Genomic DNA, 24,901 nt, shown 5'->3' with positions numbered 1-24,901 from the left:
CTCCCCTTGCCACCAAAATCCTTGTACTTTTTGTTACCGGACTCCAGCAGGCACAAAAGAATTTTTCCCTTATGTTAAGACTGCAGGTTTGTTAACTATGAAAAACACAAATTGATTTAAAATTTGTCATTGTACCATGCTGGCAACCTGTCAGTCAGTTAACATCCTTAGCTGTCAGAATGTGTCTGATTAGCTCAGTTGCTAGAGGCAAGTTGTAAGGACAGAGTGGTACCTACACTAACATGTAGCTGAGAAACTGTTTGAGGTTTGTGGAACCCCTTCAGTTGACCTGTTCGCCACATGGCTAAATAAATACAGTAGCTGCCTGTGTTTTTCTCATCAGTTTCACATCCCTGGGCTGCAGTGGAAGATGCCTTTGAATGCTGTTGGACAACCCTAGCTTTTGCTGTTTCCACTACTGTATTCTGCTTTGTCTGTTGAGTGATGAGCCAAGTGCTGGTCAATACCATTCACAGATTGACCATGGTGGCTTCTTGCCAGCCACAAACTGATTGGTATTCAATCTGCTGAGTCTTCTTGTTGAGGCGTCAAGGGAGCTGCCTCTATGGTCCACACTGTTTTGGCAGCCATGCTGCTTCATTTGTCACGAGAGATATGGGTTGCACAGGAGATTTTGAGTAGTCAAGAGATCTATTCAAGGTGTTTGCCAGTAAAGTGGGCTATTTTCTGTGGTTGGCATCATCTGAGGGGTATCTCTTCAGTTTGAAGCAATATTCAGCAGATAACAGAGTTTCTTGTTTGCCTCTGCTGAGAAAGCTTCTCTTTATATTTCTGTGGTTAAGGGCTATTGCTGAGCCCTTGCCTAGGTCTTCTGCCTTAAGGGTTTTCAAGCTCTTGAAAAGCTCTGGACAGTTGTGGTTGCCAGAATAGGATGTAGCTCTTTTCATCTTGAGTCTTGCCCAGAAACCATATAAACCCCTGAGATAGGCACTGTGGATAAATGTTATGCTTAAGCAAAACACTTGTCTGCAGTGCATTGGTGAAGAGAGCAGGTAAATTGCATGTCCGACACACATATCATGCTACTACCTGCACAAGAGTCAACATCTTTGGCCCAAGTGGCAATGACTGTTCATTATTACATGAAAGCATTAGAATTAAGTTTCCAAGAACTTCTCATTCTGCCTTTGGGAGGTCATCAAGTGAACGTACGAGCCATCTGGCAAGGCACTGCAAAGCTACCTGTACTTTTTTTTTACCTGATGGGTACAGCCCACAAGCCCTTGGATACTTTCTCCATAGGACCTGTGGTGGCTGCACAACTTGTGTAGCTGCCCAACCTCCACTAGGACAGAACAGTATCTTATCTGAGGTTTTTGGTGTTGAAAGGTTGTAAGAAAGTTAGATGTTATTCTTTCCCTCATTCTGTCGTCTTTTCTCCAGTAGTCAACAGCTGTATACCCACTTGTTGGGCCAGATGCAGGTTAGTCGCATATCAGAGCTTCCAATCTCTGACTTTTGTTAATTGGTAGATGTGGCTCCCTCTGTCCCTCTTTTAACAAGGAGAAGATGGGAATTGCCAGATGGTAGACCATACTTATCTGGGACTCTGCAATGTTTTGCTACCCTCCAAGCGGGTCTTCCCATTTCACATGCAAAATCTAAGATCTAATTTCTAGGAGTGTGGTCACAGACATATCAAACTCTGGCACACAGCTCTGTTATCCTCGACATTACATATGCCATGATGTGCAGGTGGCTACAGGTCTTCCTTTCCTTGTTCACATACATGACCCGGAAGCTGATATGCCTGATTGGAAGATCCACATCAGTCATGACCTCTGCCCAAGGAGTGAGATTCCTTGTAAAAGGAAACCAATCACAAATGTTCAAGATACAGTAATTTGCTCTTCTTATAACCTGCAAACTTGCAGTATTTTATCACAGTCCCATCTTTAACCAACTGCAATTGGCCCTGTTGCTGAAGAAAAAAGTGGCACTGCTAGCCTTAATGGATGAGAGGATGAGTTCCCAACTTCCTTGCTCATCTGTTGCTAATGAACTACCTTGTTAACTTGCTTCAGTGACCATACTTGCTTTTACGGAGGTATCCATATAAAAGACATCAGGTTTGTATGTCTAGGAAAATGTAAATTATATTAAAAACTTGTGATACTGGACTTTTTTTGAAGTAGCAACAAAGGATTTTATTGTGAATTGCCTAACCAGAACACCAAAAATGTAATTGTGTTAGTAAAACTATTACAGTAATGGCAGTCAAGCTAGTGGAAATGACAGGGAGTTTAGCTTGATAAGGAGTATATTTTGATGTTAAAGTCTTAAGTTCTTATTAAAATGTCAAAACTTAGTGAGAAAACTGAAGCATTGTTGGTGTACAGTGGTTAACTGACTCATTTAAAAGTGTAATAAGAACAGTTAATGGTGTATGATATTTATATAGTCCCAGCATAACAAGAAGACAACAAGAAGTAACCTTGTTACAAGTCAAATAATGCCTTGTATGTCAGACTGAAATGAACAAGTATTTTTAACCCATTTTAGTGCCACTTCTCATTTTTTTGTTGTTTTGATTAAAATTTTAAGCATGAGACTACTGTAACCACAATTTTATATATGGAGATATGGTAATACAGGTATTGTATTATATTGTATTGTATTGTATTGTATTGTGTTGTGTTGTATTGGTGAAATTTATAAGCTGTAAAGGAGGGTATTGCTTGTAATGGTGCATGTTAACTGGACACTGATGATTTTGTTTTCCTTCATCAGATGTAAGTGATTAATTGGTACACATCAACAGTTTGGCACCAATCATGGAGCTTACACCACATGTGCAAGAGAAGCTGCACTCAGGGCACAAGCTCACTGCTGTATCCTTTCTATGCACTGCATCTTTACATTTTTTTTTTTTGGTTTATAATTGGAAATACTTTACTGTATAATTGTGTTTGCCCTTATGTTTGACTTTCTTGCTTGCTTATATTTTTATTTGCATTTTTGAAAGGTAAGTTGTTTGTTAACAGTAACTGGGAGTTTTGATAAAAGGAAACAGAAATGAATTGAGATAATTATAGTAATATAAAAATAGTTTATTTTCTTCTTGCTTAGTTGCTACACTTTATATTTTGTGGTAAATTATAAAACATTGTTTGTAGAGAGCTCCTCTGTAGTAAGAACTTCAGTTTTTATATAAGTAACTCACCCAGTAATTACTTAGCTAAGAGTTTCTATTCGAATGGCAGCTTAAATTTTGAAATTCGTGTTTGCGATTCTTTTGTTTTTATGTAGGTAACAAGACCCCGCCCACTTTCTGGGTAAGAGAGAGGAACAACTAAGTCAGTAGACCAATTTGTTTCTGCCACTGGTATCGTTCACACAAGATGTGACTAGTAAGCAGCTTGGTTTTGACAATTGTTTTTTCTTTCCATCCGGGTGTTTTGTCTTGATTGGTTTTTTGTTACCTTTTTTGACTTTTTAGCTAGTTAGTATGTCAGACAATAGCTCTTCCAGTTTCTGGTATTGCAGCAAAGGCTGCAATACCTGGTTGACAAAAATTACCTATGACTCTCATAACCTGTGCACAAATTGCAGAGGGCAAGTTTGTTGTACCACCATTGATTTGACATGCGACGAATGCAGGGATTGGGACGAACGTAAATGGAAGACTTTGACTTCTCATTTAAATAAATTAGAGAGAGATCGCAAGAGGAAGGCAGCCGCTAAAGCTGGTGAGAAATTAGCTTGTCAGACGACTCCTAAATTTAACGATGTAGTTATTCCTGCTGTATCTCTTCCTGTCGTTCCTGTTTCCCCTGTATCAGTAAATACTCCTAGACCACCTACTCCTGCTTCTGAATTTCACACTTCTGAGCCCGATCACTTCACCAGCATGGGAAAAGGTGTAGGAAGGTAACCTTAGTATTATATAGAAGTAAATATAAACAGAGAATTAATATGGTGGTAGGTATAGTAACCCAATTAGGGGCATCGATGCATGTCTTTATGGGTAAGTTTGACAAGAAAAGTGAAAGTGAAGTGTTAGTGGAGGAGGTGGCTGTTTGTCCTGCTGATTCTCTTAGGCATTGGCCACTGCCATACTCCCCTGAACCAGGGAAGAGGCATGCCATTAGCGCAAGGGAGGTCAGTGGGGTCTGCCCAATAGCAGTCACCCCCTCAGACCAGCCTGTTGCATTCCAGGTTGCGTCAAGAGACAGCTGCTGGAAAGGCGTCTAGGACATGCATCTGCTCTCGTCTAGTTTGGGAGATTCTTCCCCGTACTGTAGGCGTCAATGGCGCTTTCCCGACAAGTCTCATCCCTTGAAGAGACATTCTTCTTCCAAGGATCTAGCTCCTGACTTCCAAGCAAAAGGTTGAGGGAGTCTCCTCTTAGTCCTCAACCCTCTTGCATTAAGTGGGACAGTCCTCAACATTTCTCCTCTCCTGGACACTAGGAATGAGCTTTGGGTTACTCCGCTTCATCTAAGAAGCGTCTTCTTTCTGATTCCAAGCTCCCCGCTTCTAGTGTACAACGAAGTTCTTCATCTAAGCGCCCGGATTCGAGCGAGCACCCACTAGCGGCCGAGCGGCCTCTGTTACTGAACACCTGCCTTCAATTAATCGCCCCGGAATCGGCTAAACTTCCTGCAGCCCTTAAGCTTTCCGAAGCGGCTGAACTGCCTGTAGCCCCTGAATGCCCTGTAGCTCCCGATTTCCCTGATGCTGCCACTCGCGTTAGAACTCCGACTCATTGTAATTCATCGTCTCCTCTGCCTGCTGCCAGTGCTTTGGCGGAACCAACCAGTGTTTTGATGTTGACTTCTAAGCTTCAAGTACCAGCTTTGTCCAGTTCGGCAAAGAATTGTCAGTCCGTTTCAAATTTGGATCCAGCTTTAGCTCCGCTTAAGCGCAAGTTGGGTAACATTCAGCAACTTCTTCACGGACCATCCACGGTTAAAGCACTTCCCTCAGATGCCCCTTTGTCTCCAGTTTCGTCTGAAGAAGAGGATTTAGATCAAGATTCTGCAACGACTCCTTACACGTCACTTCTGAAGTTTTACTCCAGAATTTCTCCGAATTATTCTCGCCTGCAACTCCTTCGTCCCCGAGCTTTGTCTTTCATGATGAGTAGTCAGCCTTTGGACACTGCTGGACTACCCAAGTTGGTTCTCTTGTCCTCATCCAGGCAGGCCCTTAGTGAAGTGGAGAACTGGCTTTCTGAGAAGAGGGAACATGAGAAGGCTTGCTTAAGTGTCCCTCTTTCTCGTCTTTCTAGGTCTCACTACTTGTTGTATACTACTGAGGAAGCTCCTTCTCTGGGAGTGGCTGCCTCCTCCCAGTGGGACTTCTCTGGTGTCATTGACGCAGGCCGTAGATCTGCACTACAATCAGCAAAGGTTTTCTTTTTGACACAAGATATGGACCACCTCTTGAAAAGTCTCTTTAAGGCTTTTGAAGTGTTAAGTTTAATTGACTGGTGTGTAGGAGCTCTCGCCAAGAAAGTTCAAGAGCCATTGCTTCCACCTGATTACTCGGAACTTCTGGGTTTTCTCTCCTGCGTGGACAAAGCAGTCAGGGACAGTTCGCAGGAGATTGCTTCGCTTTACACAATGGGCATGCTCAAGAAAAAGGAACTTTGGGTTTCCTTTATGTCTAAAGGTGTTACTTTGTTCCAAAAGTCAGCATTTTTATTTTCCCCGCTAGACAAACATCATCTTTTCCCACAGACAGCTGTTAGTGAGATTGTTTCTAGCCTTCATAAGATGTCCGCACAGGATCTCCTGACACAGTCGAAGAAGTGAGAGAGATTGGTCCACAGTACCCACCAGGGCTTCCTCTCCTCTGCTGTCTAGGCCCTTTTGGGGGCACAGACAGAGATCTCAATCTAGGCCCAGAGGATCAGTTAGGTTCACACCCCGAGCTATCAAGAAGTCGTCAACTAAATCTTCATCCTGCAAGTGAGACCTCAGTCTTCCATGCCCCAGTGGTTGCGAGGTTCTTCTCTTCTGGGAGAGATGGAGTTCAGAGGGGCGGATCAGTGGGTAGTCAAAGTACTCGAGGTTTATTCTATCCCCTCCAGGGAGAGGCTTCTTTCGACCAACACTCCTGTCGCATTGATGCCTTACTCCGGGGAGAGGTATTCGGCCTTCCCAGAGGAGGTTTCCTCTCTCATCAGCAAGAAGGCCATAGAATTAGTCAGGAACTCCAAGTCGATGGGGTTTTACAATTGACTCTTCTTGGTGCCCAAGTCTTCAGGAGGATGGAAACCAGTGCTAGATGTGAGTGCTTTGAATGCCTTCATAGAGAAGACAGAATTCAAAATGGAAACAACACAATCAGTTCTCGCTTCCATCCGTCAGGGGGATTGGATGATCTCCCTAGACATGCAAGACACATATTTTCATATCCCTGTTCATGAGGATTCAAGGAAACACCTCAGGTTTGTCTTCAGGAACCAAGTTTATCAATTCAGAGCTTTTTGTTTCGGCCTCTTGACGGCCCCACAAGTTTTTAGGAGAGTACTTGCTATCATAGCAGGTTGGCTACGTCAAGCAGGGGTAAAGATCCTACTATATTTAGACAACTGCCTACTTCGTTCTCCCACGAAGGATCAATGCATGGAGGACATACAGAAGACAATTTATGTGACTTAAGATTTAGGACTTTTATTGAACCTCCAGAAATCGCAACTAACTCCCACTCAGAGAATTCTCTATTGGGGATTCTGATAGACTTTTGGAGTTTTCAGGCTTCGCCGTCCCCCAGGAGAGTGGAGGAATGTTTAAGGAAGGTGGACTCTTTCTTGCCTTTCATTTGTTCACAGCATCTCAGTGGATGAGTCTTTTAGGCACACTAGCGTCATTGGAGCAGTTTGTAAGACTGGGGAGACTGCACATGAGGCCACTACAGTTTTACCTGAGAGCCTGCTGGGATCAGAAGGTACATCAAGATCTTCACTCCTTTCCTATCACAGCAGAAAGACAGGAGGACTTGCATTGGTGGAAGTCAGCAGAAAGATTGATGGAGGGGAAATCTCTTCTCCCAGTGAGCCCCGACCTAGACTTCTTCTCCGACGCATCGGATCTGGGTTGGGGAGCATCCATTAGGAACCGAGAAATCTCGGGAATTTGGTCCCCGAAGGAGAAAAAAGCTTCACGTCAACCTTCAAGAATTAAAAGTGATTCACCTGGGTCTCAGTTATTTTGCAACAGAAGCCTGCAAGAAGACGGTCGCAGTGCATGTAGGCAACACCACAGCCTTGGCCTACATAAGACATCAAGGGGGAATGTACTCATTCACCCTGTGCGAGATAGGAAGAGCTCTGTTGTGCTGGGCAGACCAGAACGAAACCCAACTAGTCACAAGGTTTATCCAAGGCAAATGCAGTATCCTGGCGGATGAACTAAGCCGCCAGAATCAAGTCCATCCTACAGAATGGATGTTAGACAATTGGTTGTGCTTCAACCTTTGGAGATTATGGGGACAACCGACCCTGGGCTTATTTGCAATGTCTCGAGATCACTGTCTGCCTCTGTTCTGCTCCCCTGTTCCGGACCCTCTTGCATGGGCAACAGATGTGATGATTCAAGATTGGTTGGATCTGGACCTTTACGCTTTTCCACCCTTTGGAATGATAAGAGAAGTTCTCAAGCAATTCTGCTCTCACAGCAATGCAAGGATGACTCTGGTGGCTGCCCTTTTGGCCACAGAAGGAATGATTCCCAGACCTTCTGGATCTCCTAATAGACTTTCCAAGGCTCCTCCCTGCTATTCTAAGTCTTCTCAGACAACTGCACTGCAGGATTTTCCATCAGAGCCTGTCCACTCTGGCCCTGACAGGCTTTTGACTGTCAGTAGACTTGTCTTGAGTGAAAGATTTTTCACCCCATTGCCAAATGTAGACGTGCCTCTTCCAACAAGCTCTACTAGGCAAAGTGGAAGTTTTTTAGGACCTGTTGTAGAAGAAACAGAGTTTCGTCTTCTCAGTCATCTATCCTTCAACTAGTGGATTTTCTTCTTTTCTTGAGGACTTACCTAGGAAGGTCTTCTTTCACCATAAAAGGCTACAGAGCAATGCTCAGCTCTGTTTCCCATCACAGAGGCCTCAACATTTCTGCTAATCAGGATATTTCAGACCTAATTAAGTCTTTCAGCATCACCAGATCTAGAAAGGAGGAGAATTTCACTTGGAATCTAGATGTGGTACTTAAGTGGTTATCAAGTGACCGCTTCGAACCCATGCACTCTACTTCTCTGAGGGATTTAACTAAGAAGACTATTTTCCTAGTAGCGCTGGCCACAGCGAAGAGAGTAAGTGAAATTCAAGCGATTGACAGAAGGATCGGCTTTTCGAACGGAGACGCAGTCTGTTCCTTCCTATTAAGCTTTTTGGCGAAGAATGAGAACCCTTCACATCCTTGGCCTCGTTCCTTCACAATTAAGACCCTCTCTGATATTTAGGCACGGAAGAGGAAGAAAGAGTGCTTTGCCCGGTGAGAGCCCTCAGGTACTACCTGCACCGAGCTGAGAAAATTAGAGGTCAGTTTTCTAATTTATGGTGCTCAGTCAAAAATCCCTATAGACCCTTATTTAAGAATGCTGTATCCTTCTTTTGAGGAACCTTATTATCGAATCTCACTCCCAAGTGGAAGAAAATGATTTGAAAATCATGACAGTGAAAGCTCATGAGGTTAGGGCAGTTGGTACATCAGTAGCTTTCAAGCACAATCTTTCCTTATCCTACATTCTTTAAGCAATGTATTGGAGAAGCAAGTCAGTGTTTGCAGTATACTGTCTGCAGGATGTGGAAACTATTTACGAAAACTGCAGTACCCAAGGACCAATGCCTGGCATAGTGACGGGTGAGGAAGTGTAGGAAGTACCCTTTCTTATGTGTTTTAACTCTTTACCTTGTTCGTGGTGTTGAGTTCTGGGGAAGCCTGGAAAGTACAACAGTGGATTGCCCACCAGCTTTTTAGTGTTGGGTAGTGGTCATGTTAATTTTTATGGTGTAGGTGATTCTATTACAGTACTAGTTTTTGTTGTTTTTTGGTACTGTGTCCTGGGCAGGGTCAGTGATCTGAGCTTTGTTGACCTTCGGTATTCTCCTTCGTCACAAAGTTCCTGCTGTATGTTCTGTCGGCCTTTGGAGCACTCCTTCGCTGCAGAATATCCCACTTCTGTAGAGATGACTTGACTATACCGTCATGTCTCTACAGGTCAAGATGAGCGCCAACCAGAGGCAGTAATTATCTGTGCAGCTCTCTCACCAGGTAAGGAAACAACAAACATTGTCTCAATGTTAGCCTTATTTAGATTATTAACTTGCATATGTAGATTGTTATTTTACTGTCCACGATTCCCCACCTCCTTTCAATTTGGAATCAGCTAATTAATTACTAGGTAAGTTACTTATATAAAAATTATATTTTTATTATAAAATAAAGCTTTATATATACTTACCCAGTAATTATGGATGGAGCCCACCCTCCTCCCTGCGCATGGACTTTTTTGCATAAACAAATTGGTCTATTGGCTTAGTTGTTCCTCTCTCGTACCCCGAAAGTGGGCGGGTCTTGTCACCAACACAAAAACAAAAGAATCGCTACTGTGAATTTCAAAATTTAAGCTGCCGTTCAAGTAGAAACTCTTAGCTAAATAATTACTGGGTAAGTATATATAACACTTTATTTATCATAAAAATATAATTTTTTTGTGTTGTTAAGTTTGCTCTAATTAAAAGCTATTTTATCTGTAACAATGTTGTTGTTAAAATTGGAGGATATATTTGGTACATGTTCAGCTTCAAGTGAGGAACTAACAAGATCCAGGTTTTGTAACTAAGTAGTTAAAATTCCTCAACAAAAGGTATCATAAATCTGAAAGGTTACCAGATAACTAAAGCTTGAATGGCATTTCTAAAAGTGATGTACTGTACAGTATTTGAGTAGACATTCATTTGTTTCAGTTGTCTCCATTATTTTCGTTGATCTTCTGTGAATTTACTGATAATAGATTATTTTTATCCATTTTATCTTGTATAGACTTCCCTTTTGCTCTTTGGTGGCATATGGTTCCCCATTACCTATGTGACTTAGTCCCTGGATGTGTAGAATGCAAAACAACACGTAGTTAAACATATGTTTAATGATAGTCCAACTTTCAAATACAGCAACAAATATCAAGTATTGGAAGTAAATACAGTGCGTGAAAGTAATTTTGTCAGAATCCTCATAATGGTCAGTTTATCCAATTATTCTATTTTTTAAAAAGTTGTAGTATATTAAGATGTAAGATTATTAAAAGTGAACTTTTTAGCCCATTCCTGTAGGGGTTAAGTACCATATTTATACTATTCTTAGTAATGATCTTTTATTAGCCTCATTATATTCTGATATTTGTGGATATGCAAATTATCAGCCTTTTAGATTCTAAGTGCAACTAATGCCATCCATACAAGATTTTTACCGTTAAAATATCATGTTCACCTTTTATTGTTATTAATGTACTACATTAAAATGAAACAAATTTCCTTTGGCTTCGATAATCCTCATAATTCAGTGTCACCTCAATTAGTGGAGAGCTCAAGGTTGGCTCCTGCCGTAAGTAATGAAATCTGCTAAGTAATGAATATTTGCATATATCCTGCATGCTCGTATCAATGAACCATATAGTACCTTGGAGCCAACTCACATAGCTTATATTGTACAGAAATTTGATATAAAGTATGTTCGTAATAGATTATCCTAACTGGTACAGTATTTTGTAATTACCATTCAATTTAAAGTATTAATTTACACATTAAGTTTCTGAGGAGTTTATGCAAAATGAAATTGTTACTAAAAATACAGGTGCATACAGTACTTGTACCTACTTTTGCCTTCAAGGTATGTAAAATACTATGCACAAAACTCAGGCAGTATAAAAAAATATTAATATTTCTTTATAATAAGAAAATTGATAGGAAGAGAGAGAAAGGGAAGCAAGCACATTGCGAGTGTTTAGCGTATCCTGACACAATGCATGTTTGTGTATGCTATGTACACATGCTCATACGTACTGAAAAATGTTTTAACACTACATTACTGTACTGTATTAAGTGAAGTACACTACTATACTACATTAAGTACAGTATATGTAGATAAATACTGAGAGAGAGAGAGAGAGAGAGAGAGAGAGAGAGAGAGAGAGAGAGAGAGAGAGAGAGAGAGAGAGAGGTGCCCATATTAAGTGCATATTGTTTCCTAATGTGATGCATATGTACACATAGATACACACATACACAGACTAAAAAATAAATGAATGAAAGGTAGAAACAAGTGGGACATGACAGGTCACTTTCCCATGAAACGAAGTACCTATGCGTACAGGTTCAAACTGGATAGTATTGGTTATGTGTTTGTTCACGGCCAGTACCTCTAGTATACTTACTTAGTTATTCCAGAAAGTACAAGAGGTTGTCAGCTTGGACTTGATTGGTCCACCATCCAGTAACTTCATTATTATTATTATATTTCATCAGACTCAGGCCCATCAACTAAGTAGAGAAATCTGCTAATGTGAGACCTGTTTAGGTACCATAAAAGTTAATTTTATATAAGTAACTTACCCAATAATTACATAGCTATTAGTTTCACTTATCAGAAGCTTTAAATTTTGAAATTCACGGGTCCCGCTCATAGGTTTTTGGGTAGGAGACATGCCCCGCCCACTTTTGGGAGGAAAAGAGGAACAACCTAGCAAAAGAGCCCAATTTGTTTCTACTGGCTGATGGCTGAAGTATCCTGGTTGGCAGCAGCTTGAATTTGGAATTTGTACTTTCCTGGTTGGTATTTCTTCATCAATTGGTGAAGTATTTCTTTGCAAGCCTTACAGTTTTTATTAGTTAGTGATAGGCAAGGCCTGATCATTGGATTACGACTCTACTCCTGTTTTTGGACTTGTTATTTGACTTTTCATAATGTCTGACACTAGTGCTTCTAGCTTTAGGCATTGCAGGAAAGGCTGCAATACTTGTCTGACCAAGGAATTGTATGATTCTCATACGATGTGTACTGTATGTAGAGGAGTTCGGTTGACTTGAGATGTGCAGAGTATAATGACTGGGGCTTAAAAAAGTGGGAAACATTAGATTGTAACTTGAAGAAACTTGCTAGGGACAGAATAAGGAAAGCGACTGCTAGGGAGGTTAGTAGACTAGGTAGTCAGGATTGGTCTGCTAGATCAGACACGAATGTTCCTTTAATTTCTGTAAATCCTGTCCCATCTCCTCTAAGTGTTCAAACCTCTCCTTTGCCCAGCTCTTATGTTTCTGATTCCAACACCATGGCCGGTCTTGAGTCAAAAATTGACAAAAGATTTTAATTAATTGTGGAATCAATCGCTCAGTTAGCCTCTTTGGTTAAATTGCTGATGGATAGTAAAGGTGATTCAGAGTGCCCAGTGGTGCCACAGTGCTAGTGCAGAGTGTGTGTGTGTGTGTGGAGGAGGAGGTGGCTGTTCAGCCCGCCGATTCTCCTAGGCCAAAGTCCCAGGCATACTCCTTAGCACTTGGGAGGAGTCAAACTGGTAGTCTAAGGAAGGTCGGTGGGGTCTGCCCCGAGCAGTTGCCCCCTCGGTTCAGTCTGTTGACACATCCCAGACTGTAACCAAAGGCCATTGGAAAGTCCTTGAAGTGGATGCTCATGCTACGTCTTCTAGTTCTGAGGAACTAAGCCCAAGGCGTCAGTGACACTTCAGGCAAGTCACAGCCGCTGAAAAGGCATACATTGGATGCGAACTCATCTCCCATTCCTTGCAAGAGGAGTAAGGATCCTGAACGCCCTTCTTAGAGTCATTGGGACAGCCTGGAACATTTTTCTTCTGACAGTATCTCGGCTGAGGATTGACGTTCAACACCAAGGCACCAGGTATCTCATAGGTGTTCGTCGTCTGCCAAGGATCGTTATTTAGAGTCCGAGCGCCCAGCAGTATCAGAACTTCCTCCAGTAGTTGAGCGGCCAGTATCTTCAGTGTGTCATTCAGCACCCAAGAGCCCAGCAGCTCCCGTCCGTGCTTTGGTGCCCAAGCTCCCAGTTAGTGATGTACACCAGGCTCCCAAGCTCCTGTATGTTCCTTCTCTGGCACCCGTTCTTGTGTTGTCGGAGCGGCCATCAGCCTACTCATCTTCCTTCCATTCAAACTGCTTCAGGTGCTCATGCTGTGGAAACTTCTTTGGCTGTTCAAGCTCCTGCAGTCATTGATCCTATCCAAAATAAACTCAATAGTATTTGAAGTTTACTTAAAGTTCCTCTGTCTGCCAAGGCGCCTGCAGAGTTATCCTTGTTGCCAGTTTCTTCCGAAGAAGAAATTGTAGCTGATCAGGAGACGATGAGTAACAGTCCTACGGCATATGCCTCCTTACTCAGGATTTTGTTAGCTGCTTTTCCTAGCTTTTTTCCAGCTACTCCTGCCTCTCCTGCCTCGACATTCTTTATGAAAGCTCCCACTGCTGGTTCTTCCAAGTTGCCTAAGTTGGTCCTCTCTTCTTCAGTGAAGTGAGCGCTGAGTGACATCGAAGAGTGGCTCTCAGAGAAGAGAGACCAAGGCAAAGCGACTTTCAGCTTTCCTCCTTCAAGACTCTCATGAGTAAGCTACTGTTTTTATGCCACAGGGGAAGCTCCATCTCTGGGAGTTTCTGCCTCCTCCCAGGGGGACTTCTCAGGGCCGATTATGTTTTCGGTTTCCAAGTTAGCACATCTGCTGAAGAACATTTTTAAAGTCTTGGAGGTTATGAGCTTTCTAGACGGGGCGGTAGGCGCACTTGCTCGCAAGATCAGGGACTGCGCGGCTCTTCCTCAAGATCCTTCATCCGACTGGTTAGGAATTCTCTCCTGTATTGTGGGTGTTAGAGACAGCTCCCAGGAGTTAGCTGGTCTCTACACTATGCGTATCCTCAAGAAAAGGGAACTATGGTGTTCCTTTACATCCAAGGGAGTACGCCTTCTCAGAGATCAGCTCTTCTGTTCTCGCCCTTAGACAGGATTCACCTTTTTCCCCAGGTGACAGTGCTAAATACTGCTACTGATCTTCAAAAGAAGAGTACACAGGACCTCCTATCCTTGTCTGCTAGACGTCCTAAAGAGCTGATGATATTTACTCCCAGATCTTCGATGCCCCTTAAGACAGAGCCCTTTAGGAGCGGCAGATCTAGACAGTACTCTAGACTGAGATCCAACCCGTTCAATCAAAAAATCCTCTTGTAAGTCCTCCTCCAAGAAATGAGGACTTAGTCCTCTTTACTCAAGTAGGAGCAAGACTCCATCTCTTTTGGGAGTGTTGGGAGCAGAAGGGAGCAGAACCCTGGATAGTATATGTCCTGAAGGAGGGCTACATCATTCCATTCGTAAACAAACCTCCTTTAGTCAACATGCCTGTTGCATTGGCAGCCTACTTGCCAGGCTCAAAGAGGTTTGTAGTCCTCTCGCAAGAGGTCAAGTCTCTCATGCCAAAAGAGCCATAGAAGTTTTAAAGGACATTTACTCTTCGGGATTCTACAACCAACTTTTCGTAGTCCCCAAGTCATCAGGAGGCTGGAGGCCTGTGCTAGATGTCAGTGCCCTGAATGTCTTTGTGTAAAAGACAACCTTCAAGATGGAGACAAACCAGTCAGTCCTTGCATCCATTTGCCAGGGAGAATGAGCGGCATATCATCAACATGCAAGATGCGTACTTTGGCATACCAATTCATCGTGCTTCGAGAAAGTACCTCAGGTTTGTTTTCAAGGATAAGGTGTTCCAGTTTCGGGCCCTGTGTTTCGGCTTGTCAACGGCTCCCTAAGTGTTCACAAGAGTGCTGGCTCCCCTCTTGAAGTGGCTTCATCTGATGGGGTCAGAAGCGTTATAGAAGCCATTCAAAGTTACAATCCAAAAAATAATATTGTACAACAAATTAAGTTTTCTCTCCATAAATTGTATAATAATGGAAAAAATATTGAAATACGTTGGGTCCCTGCCCATGTAGGGATCAAAGTAAATGAAGAGGCTGATAAAGCAGTTAAAGAAGCAGTCCACATGACAAGAGCAAATGTAAACATCCCTACAGCTGTATTAGTAAGCAAATGGCAAAGCATATGGAATGAAGAACCTGAAAATAGTAAATTAAAACAGATAATATCCAGTGTTGGAAAATGGAGTTCATCATATCAGAGAGACACACACACAAGTAATTCTGACGTGTCTTTGAATAGGCCATACTTGTTTGAACATGGACAATTAATGAACAGTCCACATGACTCTCCTCCCGAATGCCCAGAGTGTTAAGTGTTGATAACAATCAACAGTGGTCTGGTTAAACTGTTTTAATAATAATAAAATAATAACTCTATAGTGTTGATGAGTGACCATAGAGGCTTAGGTTTATAAAAAGATTGACTATCTCCCCTTACCTCTTGTTAGTTGGTGAGGCAGGTGCCATGAGTGGCAATTCGCATGACATCAAGCTGTCAGCCAAGTACTGTACATTCTGGACAGGAGAATTGTCTTGGCAGACCAGGTCAGCTGCCAGGGGCTGGTGGTAGGGATAGAGTAGTCTGCCTCTTACGAGGCAGAAAGGTTCTTTGAGCCTTGGTGGACACTTGTTATCAACCTTTTCACCATGAGGCTTACAGGAAAGCTCTTGGTGTTCTGCTACTCCATGCCAGATCCCTGTGCAGCCCTGGAAGATGCCTTTCAGCACCCTTTGGACAATCTTGAAGTCTGTGCTTTTACTCTTTACAGTCTTGAGCTGCTGAGTGATCAACCATGTATTGATCACCCTGGGAATCATAATGACTCCGGTAACTCCTCACTGGCCCCATGCTGAGTGGTCCCCAATCTGCTGGCTCTCTTGGCTGAGGCATCCAGAGAGTATTGTCTGTGATTCACTCTCCTTCATCAGCCATGTGTTTAGAGGTATTATTGATCATTATGGGCCTTCTAGTCACACATCTGGAGTTAATCCAGCAGATCCTTTGAGAGAGAGCCTTTTTATGTAAAACTGTGCTGAAGATGCCTGGCTGCCTCCAATAATCTTTATCTAATGTGTACCAGATAAAGTTGGCCATCTGTGGTAGCTATCATAGAAGGAGTCTCTCACTGGTCAGAGCTTCTGTTCAGCAGCTTGCTGACTTGCATGTTGACTATCTTCAAAACAAGCTCATTTCAGTCTCTGTGGTGAAGTACCACCACACTATTTGGAGTCAGGTCTTCAGACTAGGACGTAGATCTGTGCTTCGGTTGAGTTTTTTATGCTAGTAAGGAACTTTGAGAAATCTTGTTTTCCTCAGAAGCTATGATCTCTTGAGTGAGATGCAGGGGAATTCAGGGCCCATATGAACCCTTGGGGAGGCCTCAGACTGAGATTTCACTGTTTTACCATCCTAGTTGAAGTTGCATGCCTAGCCTATCTTGTCTAGCACTCATAGTGTAGGGAAGCTCTCTTGTTCTTGTTCATTCCTGAGTTTGTGGCAAAAGCTTAGAACCTAAAAGGGCCCAACTTCTTATGTCAGAGTGGCTGCACCCCTTTGTTAGTTATGTGAGGTACAAGAGTGCTCTAGTTTGAAGTGGCTTACGACTTGTTTGGCAAAGTGGACAGCTGTACCTAAGGGGAGAGCTTTCTGTATAAAAGGTGAGGGTTTGCTTTCCCTAGGAACAGAGTACAGATTTTTAAAGTAATAATATGTATATGAACTATAACCTTTTATTATATTCCCACCTCAAGCACCCCATGTAGTCATTGATGGTAAATATGAAAGTTCTTGATGGTGGCAAGTGAATAGGGGCTTCCCCCCACTCACTCACCTACCACCAGTTAACTACCTTGTTACCAAATTTCAGTGACTGATTCCAGCTTGCCACTGAAGAATACTGATGCAAAAAAGGCACTGGTTTGTATACTTAGGAAAAACACAAATACTAAAAAATTTTGTGATATTTGTACATTGCTTATGACTCTGCACAAAATGAATAATAATTGCTCCTTTTATTTTTATTCAAGATCATATCTAGCTGATTTGATATGTATATTTTTCAGTTGATTAATGTTTGCTATACAAGCGTGAGTGTTGTGTAACTAGTTTTATGCAGTAATTTTCATGTGCTGTGACATTATTGATCCTAATTGATAATAAAAAGCAGTTGGTCAGTGTTTGGTTATGGTGTAACAATAAGGTACTGTATGTAGGTATGTTTTATTTTTTGTCTTTCTGGGTTCTTTTATTTTTGGTTAAATACCCCTTAGCAAAAACAGTTTTATGTTTATTGTGACTTGTAATAGTCTCAGTTGGCTGTTGTTTCAGTGTGGATAGACTGTCTGCTGGGAATAGCAGCTTGAAGGGTTGAGTAAAATCAGGGTTTATATACTGTAATAGGAAACAGAAAAATAAAGAGGAATACAGAAAGTTTTTATATTGCAGGCAAAATGTTTCTCTGGAATTTCTGCATACTTTTATAATTTCCTTAACTAGAATCTCAGGTTGTTGAGGCTGGGCTTGTGCAGGAATTTATTAAGACAACTCGTGTTGTTGCTTTAATTGAAATTGTAACGCAGGAAGCTAAACAAGGTGGAGAGCAGGCTCTCCTTATTTTCCAAACAGCTCGCGTTCCGGTCCATAGTGCTATTGATTTAAGCATTGAACAAGTTCTTCCGATAGACAACAGTCTTAAGTGTGAGATTGGTGAGTATGGTACAATCTATGGAAGTTAATTTTGTCATTAAACATTTTTTAAGTGTTTAGGTGTTTTGAGGTTGTCAGTTTAGACTGAGTACGTCATGTTGATACTGTAATAGCTTTCATTTTATTTTACTAATTAGATCATTATATTTTGAGTGTTGATACATGTATTTTGCAGTTATGGTTTTGATACAGAAAAGTCAGGAAGCCTTAACTTGAAAATTTATTCATTGTATCATGTCCATTAGTCAGATGTTGCATATTTACATCGAAGAGGAAATTTCAGCCACACTGATATGTATCACTGTATACACAACAAATATTCCAAGCAGTATTTATGTACACATATATAATCATATTTCATGTAACCCTTAAACGCCTATTGGGCGTATCATCGTCGACTAAAATTGTCTGTTGGGTGCCGAGTGGGCCGACGTCGTCGACTACAAAAATTTCAACCTTCGGTCAACTTTGACTCGACTGAAATGGTCGAAAAACGCAATTGTAAGCTAAAACTCTTACATTCTAGTAATATTCAATCATGTACCTTCATTTTGCAACAAATTGGAAGTCTCTAGCACAATATTTCGATTTATGGTGAATTTTTGAAAAAACTTTTTCTTAACGCATCGGCGGTAACTCAGCCGAAAATTTCATAAATTCTTTCGTCATTTTGTCGTAATTTTTGCACTGTTCTGTATTAGCCGTTACATAAAGTTTTATATATGAAAATGTGCGCAATTTCATGTACAATACAGCAAAATACAACCCATGGTTGTAGCTTTTATCAGTTTGGAAATATTTTCATATAAACCACGATAACTGCCAAAATTTCAACCTTCAGTCAACTTTAACTCGACCGAAATGGTAAAAAACGCAATTTTAAGCTAAAACTCTTATGATCTAGTAATATTCAATCATTTACCTTCATTTTGCAACCAATTGGAAGTCTCTAGCACAATATTTCAATTTATGGTGAATTTTTGAAAAAACTTTTTCCTTACGTCCGGCGCCAGAAATTCTTTTCGTCACGTTGTCGTAATGTTTGCACTGTTTTATATTAGTGGTTACATAAAGTTTTATATATGGAAATGTGCGCAATTTCATGTAGAATACAACAGAAAATAACTCATGGTTGTAGCTTTTATCAGTTTTGAAATATTTCCATATAAATCACGATAAATAGAAAAAATTCGACTTTCGGTCAACTTTAACTCGACCGAAATGGTAAAAAAACGCAATTATAAGCTAAAACTCTTACATTCTAGTAATATTCAATCATGTACCTTCATTTTGCAACAAACTGGAAGTCTCTAGCACAATATTTCGATTTATGGTGAATTTCTGAAAAAATTTTTTCCTTTCGTCTCTTGCCACGGTAACTCGGCCGAACATCTCAGAAATTCTTTCGTCATGTTGTCGTAATGTTTGCATCGTTTACATTAGTCATTACATAAACTTTTATATATGAAAATATGCGCAATTTCATGTAGAATACAACAGAAAATAGCTCATGGTTGTAGCTTTTATTAGTTTTGAAATATTTTCACATAAATCACGATAACTGCCAAAATTTCAACCTTCGATCAACTTTAACGCGACCGAAATGGTAAAAAAACGCAATTGTAAGCTAAAACTCTTACATTCTAGTAATATTCAATCGTTTAACTTCATTTTGCAATAAATTGGAAGTCTCTAGCACAATATTTCGATTTATGGTGAATTTTTTAAAAAAACATTTTCCTTACGTCTGCACGGTAACTCGGCCGAACATCTCAGAAATTCTTTCGTCTCGTTGTCGTAATATTTGCACCGTTTTATATTAGTCGTTACATAAAGTTTTATATATGAAAATGTGTGCAATTTCATGTACAATACAACAAAAAATAACTCATGGTTGTAGCTTTTATCAGTTTTGAAATATTTCCATATAAATCACGATAAATAGAAAAAATTCGACTTTCGGTCAACTTTAACTCGACCGAAATGGTCAAAAACTGCAATTGTAAGCTAAAACACTTACAGTCTAGTAATATTCAATCAATTAGCTTCATTTTTCAACAAACAGGAAGTCTCTAGCACAATATTTCGATTTATGGTGAATTTTTGAAAAAAACATTTTTTTACGTCCGCGCGTTACGAATTCATGCATCATTTTGTGATAATATTTTCTCTGTGTTGCTTTGATCATTTTAAAATTTGTTATATACCAAAGTCATCGCAATTTAGTGTACAATACAACTAAAAAAAATTAACTCATTAGCTTTAACCGTTTTGCTTACAGCGCTATTTGTATACAATTATATACGAGTTTTTTTTTTTGCTGTCATATATTCCAATATTTATATATGTTAATGATATTTTTTTCATTTCTGATGGTTGCATACTAAACTTCAGGCAATGACAAAAAAAAAAAAATGAGCCAAAAATGAACTCTTAATCTTAAAAACTAAGCGTGCTGTGATTTTTGAAAAAACTTTTTTCCCCTTCGGTGCTAACTCACGAGCCACCGCATACGGGAGACGTTTTTGTAAATAGGGCTTCGCGTTAAAGGGTTAATTGCCCAAGGTAAAACTTTTATTCTCGTGACCCCTCAAGAGTTACTTATTTTTTATTATTTTCATTGCATCAGAAGGAAGCCACATTTTCTACTGAACCATGTTTGTGAATTATAAGCACTATGCACACAAGGATTTTATTTACACCTGCTAATCAAGAGCATAACATGATGATACAATGAATTGGGGCAGAGTTGCTGGTTCACCAGGTGACTGTTCTACCTTTTTAAGAAATAGTGCTGCAGCACTGGCTTAGACTTTGGCCTGCTCCCACCTCGATCCATTGTGAGTACTTGGGCTTGCACCTGGCCAAGGCTGTGCATCTTGGCTGTTCTGCTTGAATAGCAGCCACATGACCACGGGAAGGCAGGCACACAAGACAGCCCTTCTCATTGCAGCCCCTCAGGATCACGTATAGAGGGCTAAGCTCAGCCTGCTCACTTGGCTGGCTATCATTCCACAGATCAGTTCTGTGTTAGCAGCAAAGTAGGAGTTGCTTCTCAGCCTTCTTTGGGGAGCTCTAGGGGGTAACCTGCTCTTTCTCCATACTTGCAATGTTCTCGCTTTCTGAAGCATGCACATATAATAGAGCAGTCCTACACAAGGGAGATGTCCCCAGTGACATCTTCCATGTCATTTCTGTGTGGTTTGTTTCTCGGCCATGACCAGAGCAAGAGGAGTGGTGTGAGGAATCATTCTTCCCCTTTACCTTCATTCTCAGTTGTGACCGGGTATCAGAGCAGAGGGGCAAAGTCAGAATGGGGTTCTGATTGCAACTTGGCTGGGTTCAATGCCTTCTTTCCAGTGAGGGCCTTGTCTAATTCAGGGAACCAGGAATGCCCTAGGGAGCAGAGTTCTTGTGTCTCCCCTTCTTTGGCAGAAGGAGGAGCAGCTTGTGCCCATGGGGGTGTCATAGGTCTGGATGGACCAGTTCCTCCCAAACCTTTTGAGGCCAAGCTGGAGCAGCAGTTTTCAGAAATTACTTTGCTCATTTGTGAGCAAAATAAAATTGGTGAGGTGACCATGCCTTCATAATGGCAGGTCCACTCCTGAAGTGAGGCCCTTGGTTTGGTTTTCCAGGTCACAGCTTTCTCACAGTGTTGTGGAGGTGAATGTCCTGATCTGCAGGTCTAGGAGTTCCATTCCCTCCAGCAGACTCCTGACTTGTGGCTCAACCTCTGGTTGAACACGCTTACGGCCTATATGCTTCAGGCATCTTGTCTGGAGATGAGGTGGTGGTGAATCAGAGGTTTTTAGTGTCAGGAGGGCAGAACTCTGACCTTCCCGGCACACCAGAGTGCCAATCAGTGAGCAAACATGGTTCTGGATTAGTTATATTTAAGAATTAAAAGGATTTCTAAAGAAAGTAATTTTCAAATGTATACCTTAGGCAATAATATTGGATATAAACATTATGGAGTTATATTCTTGTTACGGTAAGTGCTTATTATGAGTAGGATTCCTAATTTCTCATGGGTTTTGCCTATACAGTATTTACAATCTGGTGAATGTAATTCATGCATAACTTGCACATAATGTCTACATTTTTTTGTGGTGCAGGATCTTCTACCTTCCTGACTTCAGGAAACTAATAATTTTCCCTTAATCCAGCTCTCTACTCAGTTTTTTCCTCTCTGTATCAATGGCCTTTAGGCTATGCCTTTTTTTAACTGATAATTCAACTCTTCAGTGGCCTTTAGGCTATGACTTTCATATTCCTTTTTATTAACTGATAATTCAACTCTACAGATTTTCTTTACCTCACAGCCTTAATTTGTTCTTCTGTCTCAGATTGCTTTGTCTTTACCTGTCTGCTTTGATTTTGGGAATGTACTGTATGTGGAAGGGTATCACTTGACTTAGTCAGGTTCAGTGCCTTTATAGTTTATCTTACCTATTTTACCTGTTACTTGTGTCTTTTTTTTTTTTTTTGAGAAACTGGAACTCATTCTATGCATCTCTCAACATTTTGAGAATTCAGATTGTTTTACGGCTTTCTGGGAGATATTACATAGATCAAATTGCTAAACCTTTTTGTGAAGAAGTCCTTGTAAGGAACTACATGACTGGAATGTATAAAAAACGATGGACCAAATAAATACTCTTTTTCTTCCCTCTTCAGTAGATCATTGCTGTTGCAAAGTTGCTTTGCCATTTGCTTTGTGACAAAAATATTTTGGCCATTTTTTTATTAGAGCTGATGTGCTTCTACTTCTCACATTAACTTAAGATGTAAGTGCAGTGATCATTCAGTTCTCTTAGTGTCACTATAATTTCCCTTTTTTGATAAGCATGGAATTGGTTTTGTCTTTCCAGTTTTACAGATTTTATAATCATCTCCTCTTCAAGAAGCAGGCTTATGAATTTTCGGTGAGACCCCATTCTTTTTTATCTTATTCTTTTGTCTGATATACCTATTCAAGATAGACATGAGGATGCCTGCCATGGCTTCTACATCAAAAAATGTTTAGTTATATTCTTGCATATCCATTTGTAGTGCTGTTTTCTATTTTATATTTTACACTTGATTAATAGTTTCATATTTGGATATTGTGTACAAATGCATTTGCTTCTTACATTTCTGCTAACTATTCTGAATATTAGGCTATGTGTTTCCCTTGTTATTTGAAGTAAAATACTGTACAGAAGTAAAATATGTCGAGAGCAATGAGTACAGAAAGCAGCTTATTCAACATGTTTTGAGCCATCTTATATGGCTTCTGAGGTGTGTGGAAGAAGAGAAATACTTCCAGTGTTGATCAGCCTGTAGTGCCAACAGTATGTGTTTTACATTTCTTGTGCAGGCCAATAAGAATTCAGATTTTGCTTCTAGTGTTTGATGTCACAGGATTTTTTTAACTCATCAGACTGCAGCTGCTAAATTCATTATGATTTATAATTTTATTTTACAAATAAAATGTCAATTTTAGCAGTCTTGAGAGTCTTAGAAGTGAGAGATACCAAAAATTCTAAAATTTTATAAAAAAAAATTGTCAGTTTATAAATTCAGTTAAGGAATGAAAGAAACAACGGGTAATTTTATGCAGTGATTAATATGATGTTTATCATTAATCATAGACAGTGAAAAATGTCCAGTCTTTTTTTAGAAAAATATTTGTGTTTGGGTATCATTAATCACAGACAGTGAAAAATGTCCAGTCTTTTTTTTAGAAAAATATTTGTGTTTGGGTATTTGTATGCATTGTCATTCATTGGTACAAACCTACTTGTACAAACATGTTGTTTACACTCATGACCAACCCATGAGAATAATAAATATATTAATGATGATTTCTAGCCATCCCACATATGGGGAAGCTAAATAGGTTACTTGCATGTCATTAATGCTGTTCTCAGCCACTTGTGGCTCTTTGCTTGAAGTCTCTTGTTTTAGGAAATATTAAACTTCTCATTCTTCAGCTTATTGAAACAAAGTTGTTTGGCTTTGTAATTGCTATATGAGTTAGGGTGGTCAGTATTACTGTAGATATGTGTTGGATCACAACTGTATACAGTATGTGACAAATGGTCAAGTGATTTTCATTATAAATCCATCAGTCATGTTGGGTCCTCATTCATGGTTTGAATGTCCCCAGGTACACATTATGTTATGTCTTGTTGATAGAAGAAACAGAAAAGCTCAGAGGGATTGTCTGTGCATGTATGCCATTGTTGTTAGTAATTATTAGTAATTAACCTCTCATTGTTCATGTGTCTATAACGTTGACAACATAGTTATGAAAAACTCACCAGGTTTTTCATTGTCAGTTTTGAAAAATGTCAAATTCATTCATAATCATATTGACCAATCCTTTTCTTTTGCATGTAACGATCAGTAATCTGATTCCTTTTTTACATTTTTTTCTGCTAGAAGTGTGTTAATAATTCCTGTCACATGCAGGTTTACCCTTGACAGCTTCATATGAATATCTTGGCTTATTTATGAGTAGTTTTGTAATGTGCTTACTAGAAAAACTGCCAATTTTGACTCATTTTGCTCCTCAGGTTGTTAGTTTTTGTGAGAAGTATTGTAGCTACAGGACACAATCATCTCTCTCTTGAGTCTGGTGTCTTCCAAGATCATCTATGCCAGGTCATTACTTGACCTTTTCTTCCATTCAGCTTGGTGGAATGCCACTGCAGTTGCTTCTACAGTTATACCAACTGTGTCTACTTGTTCTTACAATGCCTGCTGTGTCCACTCCAGCCACTGTACCTGCTGTTTTAATGGCAGCTCCTGATTCTCTAGCAAGAAGATTCTCCCTGTACAGGCATAGAACCACATCCACTTTTTAGCCTTTACTTCCATTCCTGCTTCTTTTCTTCAGCCTTGCTGTCCAACACCTCATAGCTGTTAGTTGTTAGTGCAACTATGGGTTCTGCATCTTTCTAAATTGCCATCCAACCACTTCAGTACCCCTCTTTTCATGGTCTTAAGTGCAGAATGGCTGAAAGTCTCACATTGCTTGGCTTGACAGCTTAAATTTTAATCAGTGCTTTCTCAGTCATGGAGTCATGACCCATGGAGTCCATGGCACCCTTCATGGTTCAGTCTGGTTGCATAATCTTGCTGACATCATTATCACTGTACTCTCATTTGCAGATAAGAGGGCAAAGTTCTGAAGATTGTTGGTATTGAGAGGAAAGGCTTTGACTATCCTCTTGGACGAAAGT

The 24,901-nt window shown here is 40.4% G+C and overlaps 1 protein-coding gene across 7 annotated transcripts in view; it reads left to right on the top strand.

Moving 5' to 3' along the window:
• The window catches only part of Ocrl (Oculocerebrorenal syndrome of Lowe), a 231,832-nt gene that overhangs the window by 124,812 nt on the left and 82,119 nt on the right, over positions 1-24,901 (top strand). For 6 of the 7 annotated variants that reach the window (XM_067090753.1, XM_067090757.1, XM_067090751.1 and 3 more), the window contains 2 exons: positions 2,752-2,852; positions 17,471-17,672. The exons of the other annotated variant lie outside the window; for it this stretch is intronic. In XM_067090753.1, coding sequence (XP_066946854.1) covers positions 2,796-2,852; positions 17,471-17,672 — 259 coding nt within the window. In that variant the 5' untranslated portion in view covers positions 2,752-2,795. The remainder of the gene's footprint in view (positions 1-2,751; positions 2,853-17,470; positions 17,673-24,901) is intronic. 7 annotated transcript variants of the gene reach the window in all.

The sequence above is a fragment of the Macrobrachium rosenbergii genome, chromosome 47, assembly GCF_040412425.1.
Source record: "Macrobrachium rosenbergii isolate ZJJX-2024 chromosome 47, ASM4041242v1, whole genome shotgun sequence".
NCBI classification, from domain to species: Eukaryota; Metazoa; Arthropoda; class Malacostraca; order Decapoda; family Palaemonidae; genus Macrobrachium; species Macrobrachium rosenbergii.
The sequence above is the reverse complement of the archived record's forward strand: the minus strand, read 5'-3'. Positions and strand labels throughout refer to the sequence as shown.